General features: G+C 37.8%; 1 protein-coding gene across 1 annotated transcript; it reads left to right on the forward strand.

The window, feature by feature from the left end:
* Positions 1 to 13,509: 13,509 nt before the first annotated feature.
* On the forward strand, positions 13,510 to 13,836 carry LOC148093877 (ferritin heavy chain-like). The gene has a single exon (XM_087813774.1). The coding sequence runs from the start codon at positions 13,510 to 13,512 to the stop codon at positions 13,834 to 13,836; it is 327 nt and encodes a 108-aa protein (XP_087669900.1).
* The last annotated feature ends 239 nt before the right edge of the window (positions 13,837 to 14,075 follow it).

The following is a 14,075-nucleotide window of genomic DNA, read 5'->3' on the forward strand; positions in this document are numbered from 1 at the left end:
TAGGACCGGTACGAGAGTAAGAAAATTAGAAGTTAATACTGTGATCTAGATATTAGGTGATAGTATCCTGTACTTTGTGATGGCAATGGACTTTCAGGGAAATGAGTATATTCAAGAAATCTTTTGGAAATAAAGTCAGTTGGGCTTACTCAGGTGGGTAAAGAAAAAGGAAGATGTTTTGACATTAGCAGTTGGCAGGAGGGATGTTGCCATGGACTGAAATGAAGAAGAGTAGGGGAGAAAATGAATTGGAGAAAAATGCAAGATTTCTGCTTTGGAGAATGTAACTTTTAGGCATCCTAGTGGAGATACCATGTGGCCAGTTTGTGACATTGCTGCTCAGAAGGAAGATGTGAACTTGAAATATAAATTTAGGAGTGACCAGTATAAAGATCTTATATTAATTCATGATCATTGGAAATGTCATCTAGGAAATATAGATGGTGAAAGAAGAAAAGATGAAACAGGTCTATAGGATCATATTCTGATTTATGGCTTTAACACTTGGTTTCTTTCTCTCAGCCCATAATTGTGACCATACAGTATTGTATTCTATTTAAAGTCCTCAGCTTTATACCAAAGTAATCTCTATTCCATCTTTCAGGTTTGATCTTCAGCTTGTTTCTAAGAATCTACCAGTAGCTAACTTGGGTGAATTGGATTTCCCATCAGTGAGCCCTAATTGCTTTTGCAGCCAGAGCCTTGAATCTGAGCCACTGTCCACTCTGGCCTCAGAAAGGAATCCGTAGAACTTAAATCTGCTCCAGCAGATTGGGTGACCTAGGGACTTCGATAAAGAAAAGATGTCATGAAAAAGTTTTAGGAAAAGTGAAAAATTTCAGGTTCCTTTCTTAGAAGTCTGTTCATTTTGAAAACTAAGAATTTGCTGGTAAAAAGAAAATAACTGCATTAAATTAGTGATTTCTGGCCTTTATTTGTGTTGCTTCAGATCATGCCATTTTACTTTGATGGTATATATCTATATCTATCCTCTGAAAATTAATATCTTAATTACTCTGAAAGAAAATGTAATTTCTGTATCTGAAAAACTGGAATGGCTTCAAAAGGGATAGAAAGGAAGCTTTTCGTTCTAAAGTCTACATAGAAAAAAATATTTTTTGTGTATACAATTTGCCACAGAAAAAGACTTCTCAAATTAATATTCTAAGAGTTTTAAAACATTCATTAGGCATTTTCAACTGGATAATTGATGCTGGAAATTGTAAAGGAATTTGCATGCTCTAGTCCTCCTAGAAATTTCGGTTCAATCAGCAATAGAGATGAGAGGGTCAAGTTTAAATGTACATTGAGTTTGCTGTCTACAGTTTCATAGATTGTGATTTTAAACCAAAGAGCAGTTCTTTTCTGGACTCTTTATTCCCTAGCTGGGATACAGGCACATCTGGCCTTAGCCTTCTTTCCTTTCAGCTTGAGTCTTATCCTTTGAAATGATTAAGCAATTTCAACTAGATAATAATTTTTCCTTTTAAATCAACATTTGCATGCTACTTACGTTTTCCAAATGAATATGGATAAGTTGGCTTAAAACATTTTGTTTTCAAGTAAGTAAACAAATCTTTGCAATTGTGAAAGAGTTGAAAATCAAAATGACTAATATGTACTAAAAAATAACTCGTGGAAGTCTGTCAAGGATTTTCTTTCTGGCTTTAGAGTTCAAATACTATTTTGTTTGCTTTGATCAAATACAAAGCTAGTTTATTATTTCAGGGGGGGGGAAACCCTTAAAAATAATAAATAAAAATAACAAACTACCTCACTAACAACTTCCTTTAACCACAGTATAAATGAAAGGCACAGAAATAGGAGTCATGACACAGAAAGGTGGCGTTAGGTCATGGAAAACAGGTGTGCATGGAAGTTATGCCGCCAATGCAGGTTTGGATCCAAGATGCACTTCTGCTGAGCTGCACATCTGTGGGCATCTCAATTAATCTCTTCAGCTCTAGGAAGGCATCTGTTAAGTGTGGAAATAAAACTTACATGTGGTTCTTGTGAGTATTAAAGATAATGAATATAAAACATCTGGCATGTAATAGATGTTTCATAAATGGTAATAGACTGATGATTTCCTGGTCAGCATATGTGGGTAAAATGAGCTGAAGATTACTCCAAAGATGTGTTTTTCTATCTTTCAAAGGCAGTCTTTTCATGATTGTGTTCTGTGCTGCAATATAAGAAAGATTTACTACTAACTCATTTTGAGCCAGTAAGACATGACCCAATTTCCTAAATCCAGATGGCAAAGCCACTTCCGGTGGGGCAGATGGGCCTATTGACTTTCATTCTCATGAAAACATCAAGCTTGGAAGATACCCTGGGATTCAGATAATGAACCAAGAAGATAGAGAAATGCCTTAGATATTGGCCTGGGTATCAGGGAAGCAAAAAACTGGCAGAAAGACATGTGTAGTTTTAGACACTCACACAGTATTTGAGGCATAAAATAGAGTATTCAAAGGAAGCCAAGTTGCTTTCATTGGCACTTGAGATATTCAAGAAGCATCATCAACTAACCCTCTTTGTGTGAGGTTGCAGCAGTGCTTCTGAGTACCAGATGTGCTTAGCCTGAAAGGAAATGGGACAACTGGACACATTCATATTCACTAGTTAGGTTATATCAAAGTAATTTATAAAGGCAGCTATTTGCTGGAACCACACTAGTAACGAACATTAAAGAGAAATAGTACAGCAACAGAAAAAATATCAGGAAATATTTTGCCTTTGAAACAAACATAAATTATACTGAAATAATAACAAACCCAAATTCAACTCTATGAATAGAAAAATATGTATTTAGCACACAGCACATTCAAATTCCAAGAGGTGTTTTATCTTTATAAGAGCGTTGGCTATAAAATAAAGACAGATTTCAGTAAATAAAGGAAAGAACTTTCCAACAGTCACATATCTCTAGAAATAGAATGAATTCTATTGAGTTCCTCTGGAACTCAAACATGCCTAACACAATATAGAGGAAGTTAGAATAAGCTCCCTATAAAGGGCTAAACCATATGATCCTGCTGGTAATTCCAACCTTTATTTATCTCTCTTTAGATAGGTCATACTTCACAGCCTTATTCTAGGGATCAACAAAATAAAAACCACAGGTATTATTTTCACTCTTTTTAGAATAGCTAATGATGTATAGAGATAGGATTAGAACCCAGAACTGAATCCAACCATGCTTTTTTCCACTACATCATGACTGTTCTCATTTATCACAAACTAGCTCTTAATCATTAGATATACAGAGCTATTTATTGTAGGCAAACGACAGCTAAGAAATCATTAAATGTGAAGTTCCGGCACTGTCATTTGCCTACCCAATATACAGAAGTGCCTCGGTTTTCGAACGTCTCTGTTGACGAACATTTCGGTTTACCAACACTGTAAACCCAGAAGGAAACGCTTCAGTTTTCGATCGTGCCTCAGAAGTGGAACATGCCACACGGCTTCCACTGAGGGCAGGATCCTGAGGCCCAGCTGTCGGCTATGGATCCCTCTGTTTTCGAATGTTTCAGAACTCGAACGATCTTCCAGAACAGATTACATGTGAAAGCCGAGGCACCACTGTACATTCTCCGAGCGTGTTATTTACTATCCAAATCCCAATCTTAATTAAGGCAGAAACAATTACAACCCCGTGTCCCTTGGCAGTTAGGAGTGAACAAGCAACCCCATTCAGGCCAACGTTCTATAAATGGAAGTGTATTTTGTTAAGCTTTGGAGAAAGCTAAATTTTCCCACTTTAAAACAACTTTTATTTTACAATTGCCTTGTGGAAAAAATACATGCTAGCTAAAGAATACAGAGATATGGAAAATAAGACTAAATACACCTTCATTTCAATATATACAGATAACCAGTCTCTTGATGTATAATCTGTTAGTGTTTTATACAAACATATATACACTCTTATGAAATAATTTTATAAAAATAAAGGTGCAAAGTGTATGTACTTCTCAGTTATTGTTTTTTTCACTTAATATATTTGCTAGGACCTGAATGTTTGTGTTTCCCAAATTCATATGTTGAAATCAAACCTTCGAGTTGATGGTATTAGAAAGTGGGGCCTTTTCGAGGTACTTAAGTCACCCCCAATTGTATCCTATTTCAGGAATTTTTAGCTATTTCATACAAATTTTAGAACTGGTTTGTAAATTTTAGCAAAAAGCATCCATTGGAATATTAATAGGCTTTACACTGTGTTTATAGATCAATGTGGGAAGAATTACTATCTTCATAATGTTGAGTCTTTTGATCCATAAACCCCATTTATTTAAATATTCTTTAATATTTTTAAACAATGCTTTATAGTTTTTTCATCATTGTTTTCTGGTTCAAATATGTTATATTCATATAAGCTGTGTCAAATCCTTCAGGAAATTTAATTAAAATAAATTAGTAAGTGAGACTGCTCATTTAAAGGAATTTATTTTGTTCAATTTAATTTAATCAAACACTAATTCAGGAAAAACTGAAGGAAAATATTCTCATTTTACTAGATTTATAAATACCATAGTGGGATTTGTAAGTAGAACTTGAAGGCATAAGGAATGTTAGGCATTTTTATTTTTAACTTTAATATATTGAAAACTGATTTAAATCCTGATAACAGTAAAGAGTCCTTTCTGTGAACAAAACCTCTGCTTGGGTTTTTATTTTAATCACATTAATCCTCTTAATCAAAACGTGTACTTTTTAGACTTGCCTTTTGATAGTTTTTAACATCTTTTTGTGTGTAATACCCTCTGTTGGTATAAAAAAGGAGTTTAGGCATATAATCCACATAGAAATATGAAGATGAAACCGATAGTAACAAAGAGGAGTTGTAAGACTAAACAACACGCAGAAAACAGCACCCTGCGTGGCCCGGCAAGTTCCCTTCATCACTCGGGCCCCACTTTCTCCACTAGTTTTCTTTGTGTCCTCTCTCCTACAATCCTTCCTTAGGCACGTCTTGACGTTAAGAAAGTTCTCCCCAGGATATCCCTCTTCTCTCTCAGAAATGACTTTTCCTAAGCCCTCATATCTTATCGCACCTAATGCATGTGTCCAAAAATAGAGAAAAGCATTAACTGGAGCCAAAGGTTCAGCGACATGCCCAAGGCTCTTCAGAAAGCCAGGGGTGGCCCGCTCTGCAAAAACTATTCCCTTCATATTAGAGATGTTTCTGGAAAAACTGATTTTATCAATTAAACACCTGTGGAAATGATATGCTATTCTTGGTATGCTTAGGATGAAGAAGATGATGTTCAGATAGTGAGAAAGAATAAGAATGTGCTCAGAGGGAAACGATTATGTTAAATGCAATGTGGGATTACAGGAAATTCTATACCCTTAGAAGTATGAATTTAGTTTGGATTTAAAAAATAGCTTGTACTAAGGGAATATGCAGATGAAAAAAAACTTGGGTATCAGACCATTCTGGGAAATGCAATGCACACCAGGTGCTTGTACTATTTAAGGCACCTGATCAAATTTGTATTCCTTTTGTGAATTAAAAGAGTGTCTGGATTATACCAGTTGTCACTGCTGTCACAATGCCTCCAGAGGTCCTGGAGGTGAATTTGAGTGATGATTTTCTCCATGTCACCACTTTCCTCCTGCCCTTCCCCAGCTCTGAATCCATAAGAATTTCTGAAACTCCAAATTAAAATAAATCAGTGAAATTAAAATAAATCAGTGAAAATAAACATCTACTCAGTGTTTCCTTTTCTGGATGGTACGTACATCTATAGTTCAGTGATAAATTGTAAACTTCAAAGGAAATAAGGTTATGCTTGTGATTATTTGCTTAAGACACAAAACTCAGATATGAATACTCAATAGTTAGAATTAAAGGAATAGAATATTTCACAATTTAACTTTAATAAACTTAATAAATGTATATTAACTTTAATAAATACATACATTTATAGTCATTATATATTTCATATATATTATATACATAAACTTAATGGATAATCTTTCTAGAAAGATAACATTTGACAAATTGGACAAAGTACTTTGCCAACTACAACCATAACTTTTCCAGATTTTAATTTGGAAGTATAATTAAAAAGGTAATTTCCAAGCAAAAGTTGATTATTTTAACAGCAGCACGTTTGTTTTTCTGACTTGGAATATGAGGAGGCAGTGGTGTGGGGGCAGGGCAGGGTTAGGGAAGCGAGTGGAGACTCTACTCTTAGAAATAATCATGTTGTATTACAATTATTCTTTTACCTGCTTTTCCTCCCCTACAATCAATCCTGGTATACTATTCATCTTTGAATTTCTGCCACACAGCAAAAAATCAGCATATAGTATCCTCTTGATAACTGTAGAATAAAAACAAAATGAAATTCTAGTACTTTCTCTATCGTGAGAAAACTGTGTGGCTTTGGGTAAATCTATCCTTACCTGTAAATTACCAGAACATTTGACAAGATTGTTCCCTAAGGTCCCTTTCAGCCTAAGAAGTCTATAAATGCAAGTTTATACGTGCTCAAACCCCATGCCCTACCACAGATATTTTCATGATGTTATTTTTATTTCACAAAGATTTTAACTTTTTTTAAAATCAGATTATGCCATGGATAACAGATTAGATCAGCAGGCTAGCTCTGAAACTAATTTGCTCTGTAATATCAGCAAGACCATTACATGTCCCTGCCTCAGGAGTGATTGTCTGTATGATATGGTTGGTGATGCCTGCCACTTTCTTTAATGTAATAACATTTTATTGAAAAGCTCTTTGAAGAGTAGCAAAGAACACTATTATGGGCAATTGAAAATTAATAGTATAAAATATCTTCTTAGGGACTTCTCTAAAATACCATGGCTGAATAATCAAAATGGTTTTGAAATAAAAACAAGACATAAAAGAGACATAAAAACATGCTTTATTTGATGTTTTGATATGAGTTAGGTTAATGAAATTATTGCTGCTAATATACTATTGGGCTATCCAGGGAAACCCATGATTACATAAAACTATATTTAATTCATAATAGGAAATACCTTATTGAATTGTAAAGCTAAAATATTACTGAATTAAGTCATATATTACTACTAGTAAAAAAATCCACAAATTTAGAGATTTGGTCTACCCAGGCTGCTGCTAATCTGGTACCCACCCCCATTTTAATTCTCCCATTTTTTACATTGAATATGTTTTTGTTTTTTTAATCCTCACTTGAGTAAATTTTTTTCATTGCTTTTCAGAGTGTAAGGGAGAGAGAGGGCGAGGGTGGGGGCACATCAGAGAGACACATCGATTGGTTGCCTCCTGCACATGTCCCAACCAGTACTTGCCCTTGACCAGGATCGCACCGAGGTCCTTCAGTCCATGGGCTGGCACCCTAACCACTGGGCTAAACCAGCTAGAGTTGAACATGTTTCTTAAGTGCAAGTACTTAGGTACTGTCCATGGAGACCAGCATGTCATCACAACTCAGCAGTAATCAAATCAGTAACTGTGTTGGACTTTAAACACTTCCACTGATGAATGTGGGAGAGCCCTGGCTGTTGAAGGAGTTTAAGAATCACTAGAGCAAACGACCAGTTATTAAGCAAGAGCTAGAGATTTTCCTGCTTACTTTTGTTACCAGGGAGATAATGAGGAGACCTCGGTTCTAGTCTTCTTGAGGGAAAGATTTCAATCAAGAGACAAAGTGTAGAAAAGAAAGCAAGAATTTTTTGGAAGCAGCAAAAATGTACTTAGATTAGGACACTGAAACAAGGAAACGCATAGAAGTAATGGGAGAGCCTAGGCTGGGCTGCTCTGGCTCACTGGGAAGTCAGAGAAAGGGAGCAAAGGGGCCTTGGAGACAGGTTCAGGGGGTAAGCCCAGGACGAGCTGCTGTTGCCCTTTGCTCCCCTGGTTGCAAGTCTCATGGGGTTCCCGTGGAGGGCAGAAGGAGATGGCGCTGGTTGCTCCCTTTTGGGGGGAGGAACATGCACACGCTGGGTCCTTTGTCCTGAGCATATTTATCTCTTTCTTGCAGACAGGAATCTTAGGGGAGGTCTCAGGGGAGGGTCTCAACAGAATATTCATCAGCTTTCCACGTGTTTTCAAAGAATTTCAGGGTTGTGGTCTCCACAAATTCTTTGGTGCCAGGGCAGGGGGGTCATTAGTCAATGTAGCTAGACCTGAGGCAGCCACAGTGCCACTTGCCTGGTTTCGCAGCTTATCTGGGCCTGGAGCGGAAATACAATTGAGGCCTAGTGTTGTCTTTAGGGAGGACGCTCAGGGCATCTAAACCTCATGAACAGAGATATGCTGGGGTAGGATAGGTTACCCTGGGGATAAAGTTCTTATTTTCCCAGTTTCACCCCTTGCTAGGCATCTGGGGCTTCCTGCTCTGGTGAGTTTCTGTACCAATTTCTGTACCTGGCCCATCTGACACAAACCATTTACTCTGAAGTGTCCTTGGTTTAGAGAAGATAGGATTTACTAGGTGGCTACAGACTGCTGTTTAAAAACCTGTCTCAGCTTGTATATTCCTGGAATTTTCCTAGATTCTACTATATTATGTTATAACACTTTTATGTTTATACTTTTTTTAAAGTTACCAATAAGTTAAACAAAAACAAAGAAGTAAAGAAATAATTGATATAGCATGCTGGTTAAGAGAGTGGCTCTGAAATCCAGCAATTTAAATAGAATTCTGCCACTTCTCAGCTAAATGACCTTAAACCAGGTACTTATCACTTTTCCTTGGATTCCCATCTGTAAAATGGAGGTAATAACAATATTTACCTCATAGAGTTCTGGTGAGGATTATGCGAGCTAATGCGTATATCCTTAGAACGGTGCTTGGGTCAGAGTGTTTCACAAGTGAAAGTTATTGTTATGGCATTATTATTGGTTAAAAAGAGACTGTTGTGAAGTGAATGCTTGTGTCCCCCCAAAAGTCATATATTGAAGCCCTACCCCCCAATGTGATAATATTTGGAGGTGGGGTCTTTGGGAAGTAATTAATTTAGATGAGGTCACTAGGATGGAGCCCCACAATGGGAAGGTACTAAAGGACTCACTCTTTCCACCCTGTGAAGATGCAGCAACTAGGTATCTGTGTGTAAACCAGAAAGAGTGTCCTTCCTAGACGCCAAATCTGTTGGCACCTTCATCTTGGACTTCCAGCTTCCAGAATTGTGAGAAATAAATGTCTGTTGTTTAAACTATCTACTCTATGATGTTTTGTTAAAGATTTCCTTCCTAAGACATAGGCGGCTGAAAGTAAGACCAGGAAATAAATGAAATTTAAAAATTAATAAGGATAAAAACATGAATTGGATGTGATGCAAAACATGAGCACAATTTGAGCCCGGTGAAAATTGCCAGAATATAAAGGATAGATATTTCTGCTTTGGAGACCAGATTTTGGGTCCTCTCTGATAACACATCTTTTAACAAAGCAGATTAATGCTGATGATATTCTAATGTCTGACCTTTTGTTTCCAAAAGAAGAAATAATATAGTGGCAGAGAGTTCAAACTAGGATAACAGAAATTAGAGTGAGAGTCATAGTTTTTGGAAGAAAGTATTTTTTTCCTTTTTTCATGCAATTTTTAAAACTTTGTCACATCCTTAATGCTGAACCTAAATATTTTTCTAGAGAAACATAGGCACATCAGAGAAAAATATATGTTCACCTAGCTCCAATGATTTTTAAACTACCCATGGTTTAATTCAGAAAGAGTTGTCCAACTCTTTACCTGTCCAACTCTACCATAAATAATTGCTACACCTAGAGCCCAGCAACTTAGTTGGAGGGTAGTTGACTAAAACCCAAAATACCCATGTAAAATCATCCAGAGAGAACAGACCAAGCCTAGCTTTGCTTTACCACTCCTTGAATGACTTGGAAGTAGACTTCAGAGATCCTAATTTGCCATCATATGCTCAGCAAGCTATTTTCTAGACAGCACAGCCTTCTTCCATCAGCGAGAAGTAGATGCCATTACCAATAACCCAACACAACAAAAGCTACAATAGGACACATTACAATAATTTTTCAGTTTTAAGCAACTCGTGGAACTCATTTGCTATTAAAAGAAAAATAAGGAGCGTTAAAGAGGAAGATGAAGGTGTTAAAAATTTATCATATTTAATATTCTTATCACCCCATATTCTTGTATTTCTCTGGGGATACTTTCCTCAGAGTAAGTGATTTTTAATAAAGCAAATGACTTCTTGTCAGTAAAAGTAATATTTTTATTAATATTTTATGTAATTTCCTGTGGAATCCTTTGTTCATTTTAAGAAATGTAATGGCCCTTATGACTAATTCATTCCTTTCTCAGAAAGTTCCTTCTATTAAAAATTCAGTTTTTCCTAATGGACTGAATTAAAGTTATTTTTTAATCTCTTTAAGGAGATTTGACAAAATTATACTTTTTTAATTACCCTAAATTTTAGTATGTATTTAACCTTTTAAAAATTTCTTCCAGCTTTTGCTGCATTTTATTTTTTAATATGTTTTTAATATATATTTTTATTGTTGAGAGTATTGCAGATGTCTCCCATTCCCACCCTGTTATCCCCTTCTGCTCAGCCCTTACTGCCCCCCAAGGCCTTCATCACACTACTTATTGTCTGTACCATAGGCTATGTATATAAGTATATAAGTTCTTTGGTTTATTTCTTCTTGGTCCTCTCCTACCCTCCCCCCGGCTCTGAGACATGTCAGTCTGTCCCATGCCTCTGTGCCTCAGGACTTACTTTGTTGGTCAGTTTATTTTGTTCATTAGATTCCACAAATAAGTGAGATCATGTGAAATTTATCTTTCTCTGCCTGGCTAAATAAAGTCCCTCCATACTGTCTCAAAGGGTAAGAGATCCTTTATAATAGCTGCATAGTATATTATGGTGTAAGTGTCCCACAGCTTTTTTACCCACTCATCTACTGATGGGCACTTGGGCTGTTTCCAGATCTTAGCTATTGTAAATTGTGCTGCTATGAACATAGGGGTGCATATATTCTTTCTGAATGGTGTTTTGGGGTTTTTAGGATATATTCCCAAAAGTGAGATCACTGGGTGAAATGGCAGCTCCATTTTTAATTTTTTGAAGAAACTCCATGCTGTTTTCCACAGTGGTTGCACCAGCCTGCATTTCTACCAGCAGTGCACTAGGGGTCCCTTTTCTCCACACCCTCACCAGCACTTGTGTTGATTTATTGATGGTAGCCATTCTGAGAAGTGTGGGGTGGCATCTTATTGTGGTTTTAATTTGCATTTCTCTATGATTAGTGATATTGAGCATTTTTTTTATGTCTATTGGCCACCTGTATGTCCACTTGGGAGATGTGTCTATTTAGGTGCTTTGCCCATTTTTTAAATTTTATTGTTTGTCTTTCATTTGTCGAGTTGTATGAATTCATTATATATTTAGATATTAACCCCTTATCAGATGTATCATTGGCAAATATGTTCTCCCAAATAGTGAGTTCCCTTTTCATTTTGATGATGGTTTCTTTTGTTCTGCAGAAGCTTCTTAGTTTGATGTAGTCCCATTTGTTTATATTTTCCCTTATTTCTCTTGCCCTAGGAAATGTATTGGCAAAAATTCTGCTATGTGAGATGTCTGAGATTTTACTGCCTATTTTACTTCTAGGATTTTTATGGTTTCACATCTTACATTTAGGTATTTTATCCATTTTGAGTTTATTTTTGTGTTTGGTGTAAGTTGGTGGTCTAGTTTCATTTTTTTGCATGCATCTGTCCAGTTTTCTCAACATCATTTGTTGAACTCTTGCCTCCTTTGTCAAATATTAATTGAGCATAATGACTTGGGTCAATTTCTAGGTTCTCTGTTTTGTTCCACATTGATCTACATGCCTGTTCTTATGCCAGTACCAGGCTGTTTTGATTACAGTGGCTTTGTAGTATAACTTGATATCCAGTATTGTGATCCCTCCAACTTGTTCTTCTTTCTCAAGATTGCTGCAGCTATTTAGGGTCTTTTTTGGTTTGATATAAATTTTTGGAATATTTGTTCTAGTTCTGTGAAATACGCCATTGGTATTTTAATAGGGATTGCGTTGAATCTATAGATTGCTTTGGGTAGTATGGACATTTTAATGATGTTAATTCTTCCAATCCATGAACACAGTATATGCTTCCTTAAATACATTTTTATTAATTTTATAGTGAGAGGAAGGGAGAGGGAGAGAAGAAAAACATCTTTATTGCTTAACTAAAGGCAGCTTCTCCATCATAATATAAGCCCCACGAGGCACAGGCTCTTTTTTTAATTTATTTCTATTTCTCCAATACTCAGAACAATGCCTCCTACATAGTGAGCTCTCATATTTGTCGAAAAAATCAGTGAGATTCCTCAGAGCCCAAATTTCTAATTTAATAACATCAGCACATAACAAACTATCCAAACCACCTTATCTATGAGATCTCAGGAACATGTACAATTAATAAGTTTCCTGAAAGAAACAAGTCCCAATGACGATACGCATTCAAAGCCTCACTTTGGCATATATAACAGTATTAACATACCCAAAGAGAGGAGCTGGCAACAGAAGACAGGTCTGAAGCAAGTACTTTTCAGAGACAGAAACCTGACTAGTGTTGCAAGTTTCACAGTTGCACTGGCAGGAGTATTTTATGGTAGGAAATCCTATTTCAAGATTCCTCTATTGGTTTTTTGGTTTTTTTGTTTGTTCGTTTGGTTGGTTGGTTGGTTGGCTGGTTTTGGGGGTTTTTTGTACTGTCCTCCCCAAGTAGCTGATACTTATGTTGAGAGACTGCTAATGTCACGCAATTTGATTGAAAGTAAGTCCCTCAGAAGTTGATCATTTTTATTCCATTAGCCAATCATACTGTATATTTAGCACCTGTCACATGAATAACCCAGCCGAGAAAAGTCTTAAAAAGGCTTGGATGGATCCGATATGTGTAAATGATCACAGCATCGCCCATGATGTGTGATTCATACTCCCATTATTAAGATATAAAACAGAATTCCGAGAGAGTACAAATCCACAGAACTATATAACTCACCAAGAAAACAAACAACCCAATTTTTAAAATGAGCAAAAGATCTGAACAGACACCTCATCAAGAAGATACACAGATGGGCACTGCCCCAGAGTGACCAGAAGAAGTCCTCCTGCTCCATCCTGGAAGCTCTACCGCCCGGCTGCTGACTCAGCCTCCCGCCCTCCGCCCTGGCCGCTGACCCCTGCCATCAGCCGCCACCTTAGCCAGCACCTCTGCAGCCCGCAGCGCGGCTTGAGAAAGGCCTTGGCCTTGGCGCCTGCTGCACCCGAGCTGCCAGCCATAACAACCCCGCAACCCTAGCAAGTGGGCCAGAGCTACCAGCGCTGCAAGGCCGCCCTCACCAACCAGATCCCCCTGGGGCTCCAGCCTCCTGTGTGTACCTTTCCATGGCCTCCTGTTTGCCTGCGACCACGCGGCCTTGAAGCGCTTGGTCCAGCTCTCCCTGCCGCAGTCTAGCCGGGAGAGGGTGCAGCTGCGCAGAGGCTGATGCGTCTGCAGAGCCAGCACGGAGGCCTCCTGCGCCTGCATGGGATCATCAGGCCCGGCCTCAGCTCCCGGGAGAATGGCCTAAGGGCCACGGAGCGAGGCTCTCACCTGGAGACGAGCGTGAACCAGAGCCTGCTCCATCCGCGCCAGCTGGCCCCCGAGAACAAGGGAGCCCACCTGTGCCGCTTCCTGCATCAGCAGGTGAAGTCCATGAAAGAGCTGGGGGCCATATCACCAACTGAGCTAGGCGGGAGCCCCGGAATCCGGCCTTGCAGGCACAGTACCTCTGATAAGCTCACCCTGGGCGACAGCAACAAGAAGAAATGAGCTTGGACTGCCTTCTCCATATACCCGGGGTAATTTCCCCGGCCACTATACCCAGCATGCATGTTGCAATATTGCCCTTGCTAAACATTCACTTATGTTTTTTTCTTCAAGTTTTGCCATTTCTTCCAATGAAGTTATTGGTTCCTACGTTAAAATATATATATATCACATGATCTCACTTATATATGTGGAATCTAATAACAAAATAAAATGAAGAACAAAATAGGTCCAGAGACAAG

This window comes from Miniopterus natalensis, chromosome 2 (genome assembly GCF_054644295.1).
Source record: "Miniopterus natalensis isolate mMinNat1 chromosome 2, mMinNat1.hap1, whole genome shotgun sequence".
NCBI classification, from domain to species: Eukaryota; Metazoa; Chordata; class Mammalia; order Chiroptera; family Miniopteridae; genus Miniopterus; species Miniopterus natalensis.

Excerpts from the sequence above, each read along its gene's own strand:
- LOC148093877 (XM_087813774.1), top strand. The coding sequence starts at position 13,510 with ATGCGTCTGCAGAGCCAGCACGGAGGCCTCCTGCGCCTGCATGGGATC.